General features: G+C 39.1%; 1 protein-coding gene and 1 long non-coding RNA gene across 3 annotated transcripts in view; one reads left to right on the top strand and one right to left on the bottom strand.

Annotated features, from left to right (window-relative positions):
- RSBN1L (round spermatid basic protein 1 like) overlaps positions 1 to 19259 on the top strand; it is a 42313-nt gene extending 23054 nt beyond the window's left edge. For both annotated transcript variants that reach the window (XM_064421917.1, XM_064421916.1), the window contains 5 exons: positions 11184 to 11321; positions 11521 to 11663; positions 13188 to 13355; positions 17963 to 18071; positions 18154 to 19259. In XM_064421917.1, the coding sequence (XP_064277987.1) occupies positions 11184 to 11321; positions 11521 to 11663; positions 13188 to 13355; positions 17963 to 18071; positions 18154 to 18807 (1212 nt within the window). In that variant the 3' untranslated portion in view covers positions 18808 to 19259. The remainder of the gene's footprint in view (positions 1 to 11183; positions 11322 to 11520; positions 11664 to 13187; positions 13356 to 17962; positions 18072 to 18153) is intronic.
- Positions 4780 to 11623, bottom strand: LOC135301645 (uncharacterized). The gene is made up of 3 exons (XR_010363418.1): positions 11491 to 11623; positions 10341 to 10422; positions 4780 to 6643 (listed from the first exon to the last, which is right to left on the bottom strand). It is a non-coding gene; the product is annotated as an uncharacterized LOC135301645 (long non-coding RNA).
- Positions 19260 to 19338: the final 79 nt, after the last annotated feature.

The raw sequence follows: 19338 nt of genomic DNA, 5'->3' as shown, positions 1-19338 counted from the left end.
GGGGTTAATGTGGCTGTGGATGCAAAGGGTCCTTATCCCTTTGCATTTTTCCTCACTTGGCTGGATTCTCTGGAAAGCTCTTAAGTTAAACAGTAGAATGACTGGCAGATTTTGAGTATTTTATTTTAAATTTTTTTGAGAGAAATGACAGTATACTCTAAACAACAGCTGCTGATTACACATTACCTCTGCAGTTTATTAACTGGCTGTAGAAAATACATTTCTGTTGTACAGAAATAAATTATAACGCTGGTTTTTAGGAAAAAAATCTGATTTTCACCTTGATGATGAGGTTATTGCAAAAAGCCCCTACAGTAACTGAGTTTCTGCAAAAATTGTTTCAACCTGTTATTTCTGTCAACTTAGATGTTGTATGTGAGCTTAGATGTTGTATGGATCAGCTTTAAACTATTTAATCTTCACTTTTGAGATGATTAGAAGGAGTTCATGTGTAAGTTACACTGTCATCTTTTCCATTAGAAACATGCCCTTTTTTCCCCTTTGACTGCATAAACATTTGCATAGAACAGTTGCATGTATTGACAAATTTCAGGTGTGTGTTATCCACAAGGATATGCAGAACTGAAATGTTGCTGCAAGAGAACATAGCAGTGCTGGCTGAGAAAATGCCTACTGCCATGGAATATGAATATTCTGTAAAATACAGTCACTGTTTTTCTTGATTATGTAAGCTGAATCACTAATAATAAAAATCACAGAACATATAATGGGCAGCTCTCCAGAGCTGTTCTTTGGCCATTTTATATAAGAAAAGCTGGATCTGTCCTTTTAAGTATGTTCCTTAAATCCAGCTGGTTCTCTTGGGTACCACTAACACAGACATAACTGTGTGCTAGTGTCTGCCCTAAAGAAATAGTTAAGAAAAGCCCAAATTTTATTGTTGTGAATTACAATAGAATTATTTTACTAGAAGGGTAGATTAAATTGTTATTACAATGGTAACATCAGCATCTGTAGTTAAACCAGTCCTGTGTTCTTTGGGGTTGAGATCATAATTCCCCATTTTTGTGTAAGTGAAGGAGGAACAGAGAGAGGCTGTGCTAATGAAAGAAGCTGAACTGTATTATTACAGCATTCAACTGGTCAGCTCCATGGTCTGAGCTGTATTTTACTTGGCTGGAGGTTTAGTTCTGGTATCTTCTTTTCCTTTGTGTTCCCTCATTTTTTTCCTTAGCTTTCATGGCATTTTATCACTTCTCAGTTTGGTTGCTTGACAGCAAATGCTTGGCTCCTTGTATTTTTGCTAACTAAGGGGTAGAGGGTGTATAAATAACATGTACAGGCAGACATCAGACTTCAGTTTGTGCAGCATTCTTGTTCCCTGGAATATTTAAGTCAATATCTTGGTTGCCTAGTTATTGATTCTAATTTTCCTTGTGGTTTTCTTATTTCTGTTTTACTTTGGCTGTTTATTTTGGTTTTTTAATATGGTCTGCTACTGTTAAAATGTTTTGTTAGCTTTGTATCCTGCTTTTTGACATGTTACATTTTGTGCAGATTGAGAACATCACTAAGTTCTTTGTGAATCTTTTAAAGGAATTCTAATATCTCGTTGCAGCATATTTTGATGAAACTTCAAGTGTATTTGGTTTTCTGTTCCTCTATTTACCCAGCTTTGTGCTGTGGTGTTCCTTGTCCTGGGCAGCCTGAGCAATGTCCAGCAGCTGTTGTACAGCCTTAGTTGAGGAAAGATTTGTTTTCTGAGGTCTAAGTAGGAAGTTGATTTTTATCAAGTCTTCTTTGAGTATGTATCTTGAACTTCATCAGCTTTAAGCAACTTGGGTATTCCTTCGCTAATTTTAATTAAAACACTGAAATGAAGCTCAGTTTGGTACAAGAGGTTCTTTGGTGGTTTCTCAGAGCTCATGTAGCACGTGAAATTAATCTGACAAATGTAAGTATTTAAAAAGATGAAGAAAAGTATTATAAAAAGGAGAATGAAGGTTGAGCTAGGCCTGAAATGGAAAGTGTTATAGAGTGTTGTATAAATTTTTGTTTTTCAAGTTGATCCTTTTGTTACTACTCAGTCTTCCACCACCTGTTTTGTGACAGATGTGGGTTTGTGATTTTTTGGTTTTAAGTAATGCATATTTCTAAGTCATCAAGTTCTGTGATAAGAGTCAGATTGCACAGTAAATTCTGTTGCTGAGGTCAAATTGGAGTCCTCCTAAGTTTACCTGGAAAGTCTGCATCTCTCAAGTAATTACGTAGTTTTCACAATTGTAGAGTTGAAAACTAACTCCTTTCAGCTTGCTTCCCAATACACCTGTGTCAGATAGGAGTAATGTAATTTTACTTGTTAGAAGATGAGGGACACAGATCAGTGAGAATATTTGCAGCAGATGCAGGAGAGAGGAATTTGGAACTGGCTCTTTCTAATGAGAATTAGCTTTTACATTTTGCAGGGAGAGGAACTGGGGAGTTTTTCATCATCCAGCTTGGGCCTATGCCTGAGTACTCCTTGAAATTTTTTTGCATTAGTGTAACAGCTCTTTCTGAACTGACTGCAAGGCTTAGTCGGACAGTTTCTGTAACTGGGAAAAATGAAGTTAGTCTGGGTATCCTTGTAGCCACTAAGTTAGTCCTTCAGGTGGTGAAAAATTGTCTTGTAGCTCCATCTTCCCTGCGCTCTGATTTGTGTAGATGGCAACAGCTGCATCAGTTACCCGATAGCCATGGATCTCGTCAGCTTCTTATGAGGATTTTAAAGAACGTAAATAATCAGCTTTTGCCACTTACTTGCAGCTTACATCACGTCACTTAAGCTATTTAGTGCTGTTGAGACAAATGTTAATATTTTGAACTTTTTATTTTTTCCTTATGTTGGGCAAGTATAAGTTTTTATTGCTGTGCTGAAACCCCAAAGCTCACAGTTGATGTTTGACAATGCTTAGTGCATTGATTTTACTGTCTTTCATCAGGCAACTTCTTAGTACAGATGAAGTAAAATGCTGCACAGTACCAGACAATTCCTCTGCTGCCAAACAAGATGGACTGTTTTAAAGCTGTATCTGACAAGTCCTTGTCTGATGTGTTTGTGGGAGATCTCAAGGTGATTCCACTCTTTCCAAAAAAATCCTTTGTAAAATCATTATTTCCTTGTTTGACCTCTTATCCTTTTTTTCTGATCTTTAGTGGAGAAGGCAAACAGTTTATCATTTTCATTCAGCTTTCTCTCTATTTGAAGATTGCTTAATACCTTCTTTTTTCCCCTCCTCTTAGATCAAGTAATTTGACTTTCAGTCTGTGATTGCATGTTATATACCCTTATTAGTCTTGGTTATCTCCTCTTATGTTCAATTCAGTTGTCCATATTTTTTTCTTAATATATGATACTAAAAATTGACAGTGTCTGCCTGGTGTATTGATGTCAAAGACTGAGAAGATTGCTGCAAGTGTCTTTCAAATTACTGCTCTTATGTCTATTTCTTCCTTTTTCAGAGCAGTTTGTGATCTGCTGTAGCAGCAGCTTCTGCTAATTGAGTCGCTCCCCTTTTCCGGTTCATGCAGTTCATTAAATATGTATGTGAGTGTAGTTCTTGCTTTTGTTTAAACTGAACTATATCCTTTGCATTCAGACCCCCTCTCCAGTTTCAAGCTTTAATTTTGATCCTTTCCTGTGATTTGCGGTGTTGTAATACCTGTGAGTTTTATGAGAATAAACTGCCTTCAAAGGAAGGATCCTTGCTGCCTGCTTCAAAATTAGATAGTTGTGAGCACAGACTAAACTGCCCACAGTTTGCTCTTATTAGACCATGTTTCTGTAGCAGTTTTTAGAATATAGTGGAAATGTCAAATGTTAGGATGTCTGCTGGCCTCTGATCAAGCCTGTCCAGTCATAGTAACAAAAGTTAGTTTGACTTGATTGTTTTCAGGTTTTTTTACATGACCATATTTATTAGTTTTTACTATCTTACTTTCTAGGTAGCTGTTAGTTGTATCCAGCTAAGTGGTTTGTTTTTTTTTTTTTCTTCTATAAATTGGAATTTGGCTAATAGTCTCTAGCTCCTCTGTCTTCTGTTGACACCTGTTTGTTTAAGATGGTGTGCTACTGTCTTCCATAATTGAAGAACTTATTTTGTGGTTTTGAGTTAGAATCATGGAGTGGTTTGTTTTGGAAGGCACCCCAAGGACCGTCTATTTCCAACCACCTGCCATGAGCAGGGACAGGACACCTTCCACTAGAGCAGGTTGCTCAGAGCTCCATCCAGCCTGGCCTTGAACACATCCAGGGATGGGCCATCCATAGCTTTGCTGGCAACCTGTTCCAGTGCCTCAGCACCCTCACAGCAAAGAAATTCTTTGTAATAGCTAAACTTGTCCTCTTCCTATCTGAAGCCATTCCATCCTGTTCTGTCCCTACATGCCCTTGCGCACTGTCCCTCTCCAGTTCTCTTGCAGTCCCCTTTAGGTACTTGAAGGTTGCTCTAAGATCTCCCTGGAGCCTCTTCCCCAGGCTGAACAATTCCAGTCTGTCTGTGAAGAGCCTCTCTCACATAGGAGAGGTGCTTCAGGCCTCTGGTCATCTTCATGGCCTTCCTCGGGACTTGCTCCAACAGGTTGATGCTCTTCCTGTTCTGGGACCCCAGGCTGGCTGCAGCACTGCAGTGGGGTCTCAGCAGAGCAGAGGGGCAGAATGCCCTCCCTTGCCCTGCTGCCCACACTGCTGGGGTGGCAGCCCAGGATACGTTTGGCTTTCTTGGCTGCAGGTGCACATTGCTGGATCATGTGCAGCCACTCAGCCAGCAGCACCTCCCAGTCTTTCTCCCCAGGGCTGCTCTCAGTTGATTCTCCATGCTGCATTTGTGCTTGGAATTGTCCCAACCCACATGCAGGACCTTGCACTTGGCTTTGTTGAACTTCATGAGGTCCACAGGGCCCATCTTCCCAGCCTCTGGATGGCATCCCTTCCTTCCCTTGTGTCAACTGCACCACACAGTTCTCACTGATTTATTGATTTATTGATTCTTGCAGTTCTCACTGATTTATTAAAGCTTTGTCTTGTTTTACCTTACTGCCTTTGTGCTGTAGGTATGAGAGGATGCACATCATTCAGCCTATTCACTTTCAGGAAAGGTCATTCCAGCTGTACAGTGTGCAATTAGACAAATGGCCAGAGCCAATCTAAAGAAGATTTTCTGCCAAAAGAAAAGGTCCTCATTCCTTCTTTCCTCCCAGCTGCATGTTCTAGTGCCAAGGTGTGGTGCTTCTTGAGCTGGTGGAGTTTGTTTCATTAATCCATCAGAACTACTTAAATACTCTTGAGGGACTGGTTTTATTACGGAGTTGGCAAATTCCATTGATTAAATATGTTAAAGGTAGCTCAAGGATGACTGTGGGTCTACACAATCAGCCCCATTCCATAACAACAGGCAGTTGCATCTTCAGAGAAACCATTTTCATTGATTTTGTTCCTGGTTTGGAATAAATTCATGTTGCCATGCTAGCTGTGATAGACACTGAATAGTCAAATATTAATGAAGTAAGTATTTTGGAGGAAGACATGTGATAGTAATGATAGTTCATGTTTGTAATGTGACTTTATGTGAGAGGTTGTCCTCACTTTTTCAGGTTCTGTACACAGAGCTTGTCGTTTCCCTTCTCTTTTATCCTCTCAATATTATCTTCTGCTTGCTGTCCTCCTTGTTTATCTCTTTAACATTTCTTTTGCAGAGAGGTTTTTGCTGTTTAGTTCTTTAATAATTTGTGAAATCCTGCTTGAAATCATTAGTTCCTTTAGTATTTGAGGGGAATTGCTGAAAATATTTTTAAAAGAAAATCTCAATTTAGTGCTTCATTTCCTTATCATTAAAGATTTGTGTAGTATCTATTTCCATATATTGTTATTTTCCTGTGTTCTAGAGAGAATTCTTTTATATTGGAACTATGTATTTTCAATTGTGTTTCAGTATTTTTCAGTAGAACTTTGTTTTCAGTAGAATTTGCTTCTTGCTTTTAAGCTGATCAAATCTTGAGATTGCATTTCCAGATACTTCCAATTGGGAAAAACTAGTTGTTGAATTTAGGTTTTTAATGACAGTTGAGTAATACCAGAACTGTCAAGACATCCCATTCTGATACCAAAACCCTGATCTAAAAAAGGGAAAAAAAGTGAAGGGAGTAGTATGAAGTACATGTGGTTTAATAGTAAAAAGCAGCCAAACAGATTAAGGAGTATTTGTGAAATCAGAGCAGTGTTGATGAATATTTGTTCAGTGTTGGCTCCCATTTGAAACTGGAAGTATAAAGAAGCATTTAAGGATTTGAATGAAGTTGGCAAGGAACAGAAAACCGCTTGGGCACTTCACTGAAATGTACCAAGTTCGCAGCAATGGAAATGGCCTCTTCATGGCTGCAGTGTTTGAGATCAACTCTGACTCTGAAATTAGAGGTTTTCTGTTCTGAGACATCAGTGTGTAAGTGCATTGCTGGTGCACTTCTGCAGCAAAACCCTCAATGTCCTTGCATATTCTTAGATGGTGTAATGTTCTTGGCTTTTGTTGTTGGTCTTTGGTGGGACTTCATGGGTTTCTTGAAGTTGAGTTCAGTTTGTGGATAATTTTGTTTGCTTGTTGTTGTTGTTGATTTTTTTCTCTGAAGCCATTTTTTTTCCCCAGACTTTCTTGATTTTAAAGATGAAAAATTGAAATAAATTTAAACTGTAAAATTCTACCAGGAAAATTATAACGTTTCAAATAAGAAAAAAAACCCTTCTAAACCACACAACAACCCACACCCTACTATATTAAAAATAGGAATTCAGTTATGTGCCCCAGTTTACATTTTTTAAATTCCTCTCTTGAAATACATGTTTTCTCTGGATTGTTCCCTCCACTTTGTGACTTACTCAGACACGAAATCTTTAACATGTAGTGTCTAAAATGTTTCCATTTGTAGGATGATACAGCTTAAATATATTTATGGTATTTTATATATAAATATATATGTATGTATGTATTTTTGCATTTAGTCTTCAGATTCTTGTCAGACACCAAGACATTTCTGTCAAAACATTTGCTATTGCATTAAAAAATCATTTGAGGCCGTGCGAGTCACAGAAGCAGATAATTCTCAAGTTTTGCTAATTGTGGATTCAGTGGTGGTTTAACTGTGACAGTTTTCCATTACTGTGATGCAAGAGAATGACACAGTCTCCTTTTGTGTGTTTTTAGGTGACATACTTCAAATGTAAGCTACATGAGAAGCAAAAAGTTAGAATGTCGTATTTATTATTTTGTTTCTATCTCTTTTACCTGTCCATGGTATTATACTGCATTTATTTGGTGATTTGTATGTGTCCATTCCTGACCACATGCTAGAAGAGCAGCATATCCTTGATTTCTCCTTTTATTATGCATTTAAATTGTTTCAGTTTTGAGCAAGTCTGTAGAATTCCAAAAACCTAGCCACATTCTAAGCTGTGAAATTGCATCTGGGAAGATTGTTTTATAGAAGGTGTATATATGTGTGTGTGTATATATAATCATATATTTAGTACTCTGTTAGCAGTCAGTGCATAATTTAATATAGAATTTGATAAGTACTGGTTTTAATACATCAGTATTGGTTTTGTGAGTTTAGAAATACATAGAATAATCTATTTCTCTTCCTGTGAGCAAACCAGCCAAAGGATATTGACAGTAAAAGGAGGGGAAAATGTTGCTGTTATCTAATATGCCATAGGTTATATTTGTTTGGTTGTTGTCTTTATTAGGGTTAATTTTGTTTGTGGTTGGTCAAACATCAGAGAGGGTTTGGTGTTTTCACACTATTACTTAGCAGCAGTCTAAGTTGGGAGTGAGTGAAAATTAGCTCCTCACTAAGCACAACCTCACCTTTTTATGCATGTTTTTCTAAGCCTTTAGCCTAACCTAAGGTAATGTAGTTCAAGCATGAACTTCTGCTCTAAGACTAGAGCTTAGGATGCTACAACCCAGTTCATGGAAGAGATGAGATAGGAGTTGCTTTTCACTTGTCCACAGCTGCTTCATCTTTCAAACTCTCATGTTCCTTCTGGTCAGGCATTACTATTTATGGCCTATGTATTTATTAATATTTTTATTATTTTATAAGACAGGAGAAATTTTTTAGGTAATTCCTAGATTAAATTCAGATCAGTTCCCTAGGCTTGCTCCCTGTCCATCTTCAGAGGACCTCATGCTATCAGGAAAGAAGGGAAAAGAGCAAATCTTCCTCTTTGATCACCAACATGGATATATTTCCTGCTTATACTGGGTCTGGATGGGTTAATTTTCTTTGTGGATTGTGTTTTGGGTTTGTGACTAAAACTGTTGGTAACACACTGCTGTTTTGGCTATTGCTGAGCATCACTGGCAGTGTCACCCCCCTGGTGAGTAGGCTGGGGTGGGCAAGAAGCTGGGAGGGGACGTGGTTGGGGCAGCTGGTCCCTGTTGACTGTGAGAGATTCTGTGCTGTAGAACATCATGCTCAGCAAAAAAACCTGAGGGGACTGATGGGTTGGCTGGAAGATGCCTGTTGCTTGGGACTGCTGGGCATCAGTCTGCTCGTGGGAGTTGGGGAGTGGTGGAGAACACCACTTGGTGGTTTTTCTTCTTCAGTTTCATCTTCACTGAATAAACTCTGTGTAACTGGACCCATACATTTCCTTGCTTTTCCTGTTCTTTCCCATGTCTCACAAGAGTGGGAGATGAGTGAGCAGAGGGTGTAAGATTTGCTGTCTGGGATTAAGCCACTGCAGAGTTTATAATCACTCAAACATTTCATCCTGTATTTGCAATGATGTGATTCTGAATATGATGGCAGAATAAACCACTCATTGTTTGTAACTTTGACATTATTTAAGCATTCATGTTGGTATTTCTTCACCTAAGCTGGATCTTGAGAAGCAGTTGTAATGCCTTGTGGTCAAGGGGAGGGTGGTTGATAGGGAGAGCTGGGGGGGAAAGGGGTTGGACAAACAATGCTTGAAAAAGTTGTGCTCATTTTTCAGTTTTAACTTTCAGTGGCATGGGTTTTTTTTGGAACAAATGAAAAATTTCTTAATTGATCCTTCTTAATGCAAGCACTATGCTGCAGCTAAATACTTGCTGACTTAAGGTTTCTTTACCAGCACCTAGTGGCATATAAGCCAAATGGGTGGGTTGATCCAGCTGGAAGCTTCACAGCTTTCCCAAGGTGTAACTTAGTATTTTTAGGAGAATTTTTAGAGTTTTCACTTGGAGTAGTTTCACAACCAGTGTATTGTATTCTATATAAATCATAAAATGATTTAGGATGAAAAATACCTTCAAGACCTTTTTAAGAGTACAGGTGTTAACCCAGTCTTGCCAAATCCATCACTAAACCATGTCCTTAAATTCCACATCAACACATCTTTTAAATGCCTCTGGGGATGGTGACTCAGCATTTCCCTGGGGAGCTTATTCCAGTGCTTGTGAACGTCTTTGGCGAAGAAATGTTTTTAATACCTAATCTAAACCTCCCTTGACACAATTTCAGGCCATTTTGTCTTGTCTTATCACTTGTTACTTGGGAGAGTGGTAGTAGGTAGCATAAAGAAGCATGAAAAAAGGCAGAAAAATGGTTCTCTTTAATCAGGGATGTAGGAGAAAACACATCCCAGTATCTTGGACTGGAGTGGTGGAATACTAAGCTACTTATGCCAGTGGAAGAAATATCCTTTTGTATGTTAGGCTTTATAATAAAGTGTCACAAATTTGTGGGTGTCTGTGGCTTCAGAAAGTGGTTTTAGGGTTCTTCCATGCTCATTACTGTAGTTGCACAAGTTCTGATGTGTTGTGCCACTGCACATGTAGCTGAGGACTGAGCTGATGCAAGTTCAGCAGAAATTAATGTTTGGTGATATTTTATCACAAAATCACCAGCTGTCTCTGCAAAAAACCAGAAAATAAAAACCTGCAGGAGTGTATGACTAAGGATTTGAGAAATGGGGGAATATTACTGGACTGTTCTTTTCAGTGTCTGTGATGGCTTGCTGTGGACTTAGCTAAGACATTTTGTAAAGTCCTGCTTTTAGCCATAAATCTGTTTGCTGGGAGGAATGAGAAATGACTGGGATGATCAGAACAGTGGTTCTACATTTCTGGAAAGGTCTGGTTACATTAGTTGAGTTTCTCAGAAGGGCACAGTGTTGTTCCATGTTTTATTTTCGGGAACTGCTGTTAGTTCTCCTCTGCACTGCCATAACTGCTGGGAATGTTAATGGTCTGTTTGGGTGAGGACCATAGCTAAGAGTATTTCATTAACTGTTTTCCTTGCACTTTTTTGCTTTTCTTGCTTTGGATAGAGTGTTTAGAGGTGCCATACAGGAGGCTTACTTGGTGTGTGCAGTAATCCATCTGCTCTTTGCTCCATTCTGATCTGTTCATATTTCACCTCATAATGCCAGCGTCTTTCAGCCTGTTAAATGGGAAATCAGAAGCTTAAAGTGAACATGATCCTCATCAATCTCATGCCTGAGTATTTTGGTGATCTAATGCAACAGATCAGATTGTTGAAAAAACCTTAAAACAATGTGTTTCTGTTCAAATTTCACAGTAGAAGATCTCTCATGAGAGGTGAATGCTACAGCCATTAAAGTCTGAAGGGAGCACAAGATCTGCTAGCAGAGCAAAAATGGAGTGATGGTCATTGTCTTGCTTTCTGTACAAACTCTTCATGAGCCTTGTGTTCACTAATTTGCTCCAATTAATGTGCTCACAGAGAGGTGGTACTGGGAGGATGAGTAGCAGAGGAAATGTTTAGAGTTAAATTACTTGTAACTCAGAGCTCTGCCTGTTGCAAGAGAAAAGGTAGAAATTCAGCTAGACTTGAGTAATCCAGGTAAGACTCTTACTAAGCATAACATGCAATGATATCTTTTTAGAGTTACTGGTTTGGAGTGTTATCTTCTTGAAAGGCAATAAACAGTTACTCCAGTTTACCTTCAGGTGTTAAAATAAAATACATATTGCCGTGGATGTTTAATAAGATCTTCTGTCTTTGGGTTTCTAGTAATTGACTTCATAATAATCTTAAATACACTGGAGACTGAAGGACTAAAATAAGTCTTTCTTTTTATCTCAGAAAGCATAAGCATAGAGATTCCAGGTGCTCACTGGATGTGGATTTTGCACAGTGGAGGACTCGGTATAACTTCTGTTGTCATATTCTACTTGTAGGTAAAAAGAACATACTCTCATGGTACGTATAGAGCTGGCCCAATGAGACAGATCAGCCTGGTTGGAGCAGTTGATGAGGAAGTGGGGGATTACTTCCCTGAATTCCTTGATATGTTGGAAGAATCACCCTTCTTAAAAGTAAGAACAGAAGGGAATGGGCTGGTAGAAGGGGGACAACATGCTCTGTAGTGCTGTTATAATAATAAAGTGAGAGAGTGATACTTGTTTAGATAATGGAGTGTTCTAATAAATGCTTTCATCATGAGAGATAAAGACTGCTTTTAATACATATTTTAAAATAACTCACTTGAAAATTGTGGCTTGTATTTCCCATTAGTGTACACTGCCATGGGGAACACTTTCTAGTTTAAAATTAGAGAGTCGTAAAGACAGTGATGATGGTCCCATTATGTGGGTACGTCCAGGAGAGCAGATGATCCCTGTGGCTGACATGCCAAAGTCACCTTTCAAAAGGAAGAGGTAAGTTGAATTACTTTACTTGGTAAATATCTCATCACTAGTGTTTTCTTTACAAATTAATTTTATCCCAAAGCTTTTACTGTTTGATATTATATTTTAATATAAATTGTTGTAAATCTTCACCTCCAAACCCAATTTTGTTGTTTTAATTTTTACTGTCTGGCCAAGCAAGGTGCTTGTCCTTTTTGGAGGTTTAGTAGAAATACAAGGTGAAAAGTTCAGGAAAATGTGTACACACATGCAATTACTGATATATGCCATGGGACTGCAGTTGATATACCCCTGTTGTTACATGTGAGTGGATGTGTTGTGACCTCTGGGGACAGGAGCTTTTCTCTCACCTTGAAGGTAACAACTCCAACATTAAATGAAATCTTTAAGCTTTGCTGTGGTATTGGGTATAAGAACCAGCTGAAGAGTAGGGAGAGCCTCTGCAGAGCTTGAGTATTGTATGTCATAAGGAATTGTCATGGGAGCTCTTTTCAAAATGAGAACACAAAAAGGGAGTGTACGAAAGTGGGAGCAGGGGGAGGCACCTCAGAAGGAGTATGGAGACATTGTCCAACCATGAAGGGGATGCAGTTACAGCCAAAGCCCATCTGGAGTTGAATTTGGCAAGGGATGTGAAGGGCAGCAGGGACTTCCACTGCATGTGGACAGTAGAAGAAAGACTAGGAAAACTGAAGGCATTTGCTGAATGGGGCAAAGGACACAGAAAAGGCTGAGATAGGGCTTTTTTTTTGCCCTTGTCTTTTGTAGTGAGATTTACTTTCAGGAATGCTCTGTCCTGGAGACAGTAAGAGTGGAGCAAGGTAAGAGGACATTTGCCTTCAGTGGAGGAAAATCAGGTTAAGAAACTTCCTAGACATCTGGATTAGACAGACACAAGCCCGTGGGACCTACTGGGATGGGTCACATCCCACCAGGGCAGTGGGAGCTGGCCAGTGTCATTGCAAGGCCACTGTCTTTGCAAGGTCATGGCAATTGGCAAAGGTTCCTGAGGACTGGAGGAAAGCAAAAGCCACTCCAGTCATTTAGAAGGGTAAGAAGCAAAGCCTGGGGAACAGCAGGGTAGTCAGTCTCACCTTCACCCTGGGAAGTTGCCATTTCAAGTATGAGCAGCACAGCAGGTGGAGGGACAGGGTTCTTCCCCTCTGCCCATCACTGGTGAGACACATCTGCAGTATCACACCCAGCTCTGGGCTCACCAGGCTGAGGCAGACATGGCCACACTGGAGTGTGTCTGGTGACCTGGGAGAACTGGGAATTACTCTTGAGAAAAGAATGCTCAGTGGGATCATATCAGTATGTTTAGCACTTCACAGAAAGTTATAAAAAGGACTTATTTCAATAGTGCCCAGTGACATGAACAGAGAAAATGGACACAAACTGAGTTACAAGAAAATAATTTCGAAATAAGGAAAAGAGGTTTTTTTTGCATAAATGAGCAATCCTATTGGCTGTGATGGGAACTAGATAATTCAGAGAAGTTTCTATATCACTGTTACTGTTTTTCTTATGCAGAACTACCAATGAAATAAAAAACTTGCAGTACCTACCTCGAACCAGTGAACCCCGTGAAATGCTCTTTGAGGACCGGACCCGAGCCCATGCAGATCACATAGGACAAGGTTTTGAGCGACAGACCACGGCTGCTGTGGGAGTGTTGAAGGCTGTGCACTGTGGGGAGTGGTAGGTGTTGATTGGCTTCACCCAGGTGTCTGAAAAATGTTTGCCTGAATTGCCATTTATAATTGGGAGTGTGGAATAGGTTAATCTAGGATTAAAGATTTGATGAAGGCTTCCTAGGTGCTGGCTGAGCATTAGATGTTTGTCTGCCCTCTTTAATTGCATGTGGCTTTGCTGTGTGGCTGAAACCAGAAAGGTCCCTTGCAGTGACAGTTCGGTAGCTATGACTGAGTTGCTGTTACTGAGGTCATGTTAGATGTAAAAACACCTCACACTTCATTTTGCTTCAAGTGGTGCATAGAGGCTTGAGCTGTTACTGCAGCAGAGGTGCACTTGGAGAGGGACCTTCTGGCAGTTCTTTGTGTTGTCTGGAGAAGAGCAGAATTCTTATGCTTCTGCTTCCCAAGTCATGGTTGTTATAACCTTGATTTATTTATGGAAGCTCACCTAGGAAGAATCCTGTTGGCAGTTGGGCAATATTTTTTGGTTATGTCTTTAGAATTCCTGTGTGAGATTCAGGAAATGAAACGTGCCTTGTTTGAAGCTTGTTTTCATGTTAATAGAAAAAAAAAAGCCCATAACCACATGGGCTTCCTGGTCCAGATCGAAGAGGCGTTTTTCAGCGTCTTCAGACTGTGAAGAATGACCTTAGTTTTGGAGGTTACCTTTGCATATGTACACACTATAAATACCTTCTTCTCTTTGAGTCTGTCTAGAAATTAGAAGAGTGAATTCCCTTTGGATAAAATGATGTGAATTTGTGTTGCAGTGCATGAGTTCACTGACATAGAAAGTAGAATAATTGTTGTTGGGGAAGAACTGGATTGTTCAGATGTTAATTTATTTGTCTCTTGGGCTCTGAGGTTTTCAGTTTCCTTCCTCTTCAGGTCGATGACAGTGGGAGCCTTCAACTTCCTGCTTGCTCTGACTGTGCTGTGGTGAATTAAAACTGAGCAGTGGTAGCAGGGCAAGAGCTAACTGTGTAGATCTGAGTATTTTTAATTACATTTTGCACATTCCTTGCAGAGGAAGTAAAGAAACCAAACAAAACCCCACTCCCCAAACTTGGATGTTTGTGGAGATTAAGAAGTTGAATTGATAGGAATTTAAGTGTCTGGGAACTTCCCATTCTCATCCAATAGCTTTGTAGCATACTTGAAAGTCCTTCAGTTTGAGGAATAAAAAAGAAATATCAGCATTTCATTTCAGTGTAAAGACTGAATGTATCTTTTAATTCAGAATAAAACATTTGTGACTGATGGATGGAGAGAAGTAAAATATACAACACAAGCAACACAACAAAAGTTGTGTTTCAGGCTTGATTCAGCCTAAATTATAATTCCTGCTTTCCCTCTCCACTTTAGTGTAATTTTGAAAAGCCACTTGTACTTACATGATGAGAACTAATCAGGGCTTATGAAAATGAAGCATCATGGATTAATGTAGCACATTAAAATTATTTCAGGTATTTGTTTTGCTGTAATTTGCAATCTGTGGGTGGATTTATTTTAAAGGAAACAACATGAATGAAAGTTTTGAAAGTTTACACTTTTGTTTCTTTTTTTTAATCTGTTTGAGTAGTTGAACAAATCTGAAAAGTTGAAGGTATTCTGTGGTGATGAAGGCACTATGGCAGTAAAAATGCACATTCTAATGACGGGATAATGTACGTAAAAATAATGCTTTCTGTGAGGAGAACATAAAACAATTCCTGGGCTGCCTGAACTAAATCCATAAAAATGGATTGAGTGTGCAAAAGAAGGCTTTATAAGTTGCTGTAGATTTAAACAAAGTAGGATTTATTTCCTAGTGGATAGGGATGAGTGTTAGTGCTAGGTGGGATAAATGTTGTCTTTAAGAACAGACAAGAACAGAACTGTTGAAAAGCAAAAAGCAGATTATAGTGCTAGAGGACACCATAATTAAACATTGTATTTTGAAGAAGAAAAAATATTTGTCTTTTCCCAGGTGTGACAGGATGTTGATTGAGATATTTTGTAAAATTAATGTATTATGATCTTCTTTTTATTGCTTTGAGTATTTACAATTTACAGACGAATTCTGACTATTGCTAGCAAACATCTTAAGGATTGAACTATAATCTGATGAATGCAGGTGTGCTCATGCTGATTACTTAATGCCATTTTCATAGGTGATACCAAGTAAGCTTTAGAACTTAAGAAGTCCGAGTGAAATTTTAATTATGGTAATTTATGCAATTTTTATGTGGGATATTTGGGTGGATTGTTACAGGGACAGCAAAAGGCACTTGGTAGCATTGTTGTTGGCAAAATGAAATCTGTGCTTTAGCAAGCAACTTTCAGGTTTGTGCTCTAGAGACTGAAGTTGTGCTTCTCTGTATGATCACAGGAATTTCTTATATATTGCCAGTCTTTATGCATTAGGCCAGAAATATTAATGGTGAAACCTCTAGTTTTGAATCTGTTTTGAAAAGTCACAGCAAAAGGAATCCAATCCTTTTGAAGAATGAGGTTAAGGGGCAAAAAATACTGCCAAAACCAGTTCTAGCAGTTCTCTAGTAGAGGTTTAAATGGGTTTTCCTGAAGTTTTCTTATGTTTTGTTTTCATTTAATGTCTTTTTGGACATTAACTGAACTTTTGCTTGGGGTTAGGTACGTAATACCTAAAATAAAGGTTTTGCAAAATATTATCTCAAAGTTGTGTTAAAGATAATTTTAAATTCTGCATTTGCAGATTTTATCTGATAGTATTTTTTTCTCAGTTCTTGGCAAAAGGAATGCTTTTGTGTGTTCTGTGCCAAAATTGCAGTACAGAGCTGATGATCCATCATTGCCTTGGACAGATGTATCTGGACTGAGAGTAGGAATGACCATGCATAAACCAGAACAGACACTGCTGGGAGAACACATCAATTTGGATTAAAGTTCTCTAAATGTGCAAAATATTCTTTCAGTTGATTTTAAGTCTTAACTTCATTTTCAGATATTGGGGTCTCCAAATGCAAATTAATATTTTAAAAATAAATACCTGCATTATAAAAGGTAGATGAATGAAGTTAATGTTTTTAACACCACTGGTTAGAAGTGTTTCTGAGGCTTTTTGCTTTCAGTGTTTAAATTGAGTGTATGGATCAAAATACAGAGACACATTTTAATCTTTAATAAGTAAAATATGTGGTCTGAAAAGTCTCCCTAGCATACTTTTAATAGTTGATCTGGGATTTTTTTTTCCTCCTGAAAATAGGCTCAGACTGGTTATTTTTTGCTTTATTGAGGCCATGACCTAAATAAAATAAACATGTCTCCTATGTTTAAAAAGCCTGAATGAACTGTACATCATTGCCTGCTTCCTAGAACAGTAGTAACAGCACACATATATATCCTTATATAAAAATAGGTGCTCATCTTGCTTTTAAAATGGGCTCTTGAATATCTCTTGTATTCTGAAAGGTTTCAGCTCTGCTGCATCAGCTGCTCCCCAGACCCCTGTGTCTGACTTGTACCCCGTTTTTGGAGGGGTGGAGGTGGGGTGAGGGATGTGCTGGAGGGGTGGCAGGCACCAGGAGGGACAGGAGGAGGGCACAGTGGGTTCTGATCCCTGTTTCCACTCCCTGCTCCCCATGGGCAGTGCCTGGGCGTGCAGCCTGTGCCCACTGCAGGCCAAAGAGGTGCGGCATTCCCTGCTGCATTCCCATCAGCCTGGGGACTCCAGAGGGGGAAGGACAGAAATCTCTGACCAGGTCCTTTCTGGCTGAGAAACTGTCCTTGCAAAACTACTCCAAGGTGAGCTTTGTCCTTTGTAAATGAAATCTTTGTATAATCACATTTAAATTTTAAAAAAATCCTTCTAAAATGCAAACATCCCTCAAAAGCAGTATGTAGAGCTTTTTTTTTTTTTTACATGTTTTCGATGAGGAACAGAGTTTGGCCTTTAGATCAAGAAGTTATAAGGATTGTAGATGCTTTTGCCTTTTGTGAGCTGATTCTAGATGATGTCTCCAGAGGAGCTGTATTAATGGTGTGTATTTCTTTGGGAGAGATGCTTTGGAACTAGAGATGTTTCTCCTAACAATCTGAATATGGAGACAAAGCCTTATTCAGACTTTGCTCTTGTGAGCTCTCTCTAGTGAGCATAAATAGGGATGTATTTTTAAGGGATGTTTTGTGGAGAATGCCAGTATTGGCTGATTACTGGCATTGTGGCAGCTTAATGTAGGTTCAGCTTTTACTCCTTACTCTGAGCAAGGTGTGGGAGGCTGAGATGCTGAGCAGTGGTTGCCACAGTGCTCCCAGTCAGTGCTGCATGCTCAGGTGACTGTGTTGGAGTGCTGACAGAGTAAGCCCAGTGTATCTGGGACAGCTGCCTTTCAGCATCTAGGCAGCCAAGAGGCCAGTTAAAAATAGAAATGAAAAATAGTGTGTTTTGTTGGCCTTTTATTGCTGCCCAGTTTAATGAGGTTGTGTTTTAGAATTAACTGTTCTGATCAACTTTTTTCTTATTGTTGGTTATGGTAGAGTTGTTGGGTTTTTTAAGTTAAAAAATTTGCTTTATCCTTGCCTGCAGACTTTGTTATTTTCTGCAGCATGGCAATTTCAGCCTCTTACTGTGCACTTCTTACTCTTCTGTAGGTCTGAGCAGCCTCGTATAACCAAAGATGTAATTTGTTTTCATGCTGAGGACTTCTTGGAGGTAGTTCAGCGAATGCAGTTAGATTTGCATGAACCTCCACTCTCACAGGTAAGCACACTAAGAACTGATGGTCAGTGTCCTGTGAGTACCAAGTCACAGTTTTCACCTTTCCTCCACCTTTTCCCCACAGTGTGTCCAGTGGGTTGACGATGCAAAGCTTAATCAGCTGCGAAGGGAAGGCATTCGATACGCCAGAATCCAGTTATTTGATAATGACATTTATTTCATCCCGAGGAATGTTGTGCACCAGTTCAAAACAGTTTCAGCTGTGTGTAGTTTGGCTTGGCACATCCGGCTCAAGCTCTACCATTCAGAGGAAGAACTCTCTCAAAACACAAATACTGTTGAAGCAGGGACCTCTGCAGACCCCACGTCTTCGGTTGTTGGACTTCAGACTGACAGAGTTTGTACCGTGAGCAAAGATACCTCCGAAGACACCAAATGTCCAGATGCTCTGCAGACCAAGTACCTGCAGCAGGAGTTTTTGCCGATAAAACATGAACCTCTAGCATCCCTCCGAGTCAAAGAAGAACCCATGAATGTTGATCTTGCTGAAAAGACAGTGACACCTAATGATGTCGGGGGACAGAATGTTCAGGCTAGGCTGGGTCACGCTGAGTTGACATCACTGAAGTTGGAAATGGATTCTAAATTTGAAACCGGCAACAAGGACTTACAAGGCAAGTTGTGCTCTGGAGGTCACGTACATCCAGATGATACAAGACAACCTAGCTCATCATATCCAAAATTGCATGGACAAAGAGAGGATGATTTTTTGTGCTGAATTTGTATATATGGTTTTAAATTCCTTTTTAAACTTAATGATGTAATAATGTAAAGATCATAAATTGTGAGGCAAGTTTGTGACTTGTCTTCGCATCTGTTACAGAAAATAGTTATGTAGCTTTGTAACATTCCTCAGTGCCTGTCCATAACTGTGAAGTATCAAAGCACTTAGGGCCAGATGCACTGTAAACACTGCAGGTTTAACATAAAGAAGTCTTTAAATAATTTTGAGTTGTAGGTTTTAGAGTAGAGCTGACATTTAACATATATATTTTTTGTAAGATGAGCCAGAATTCTTTTTGACAATTCCAGGCTTTTCCATAGAGCTTATTTATACCAATTTTTTCATTTTAAATGTGTCAGCACTGTAGTGTAAATATCTTTTTTAAGAATCTTTTTAGTGTGATTTATACTGAAATGTGAGCCGCTTAATAAAGGTTCATAATAACAGATTGGTTTTATTTTTGGGTCTGCAAAAAATAATTCAGTTCAACTGCCTCTCTTAGTGGTTATGTTTCTACCTGCCACT

Source organism: Passer domesticus, chromosome 5 (assembly GCF_036417665.1).
Source record: "Passer domesticus isolate bPasDom1 chromosome 5, bPasDom1.hap1, whole genome shotgun sequence".
Lineage (NCBI taxonomy): Eukaryota > Metazoa > Chordata > Aves > Passeriformes > Passeridae > Passer > Passer domesticus.
Note: the sequence above shows the minus strand (reverse complement) of the source record. Positions and strands in the feature narration are given on the sequence as shown.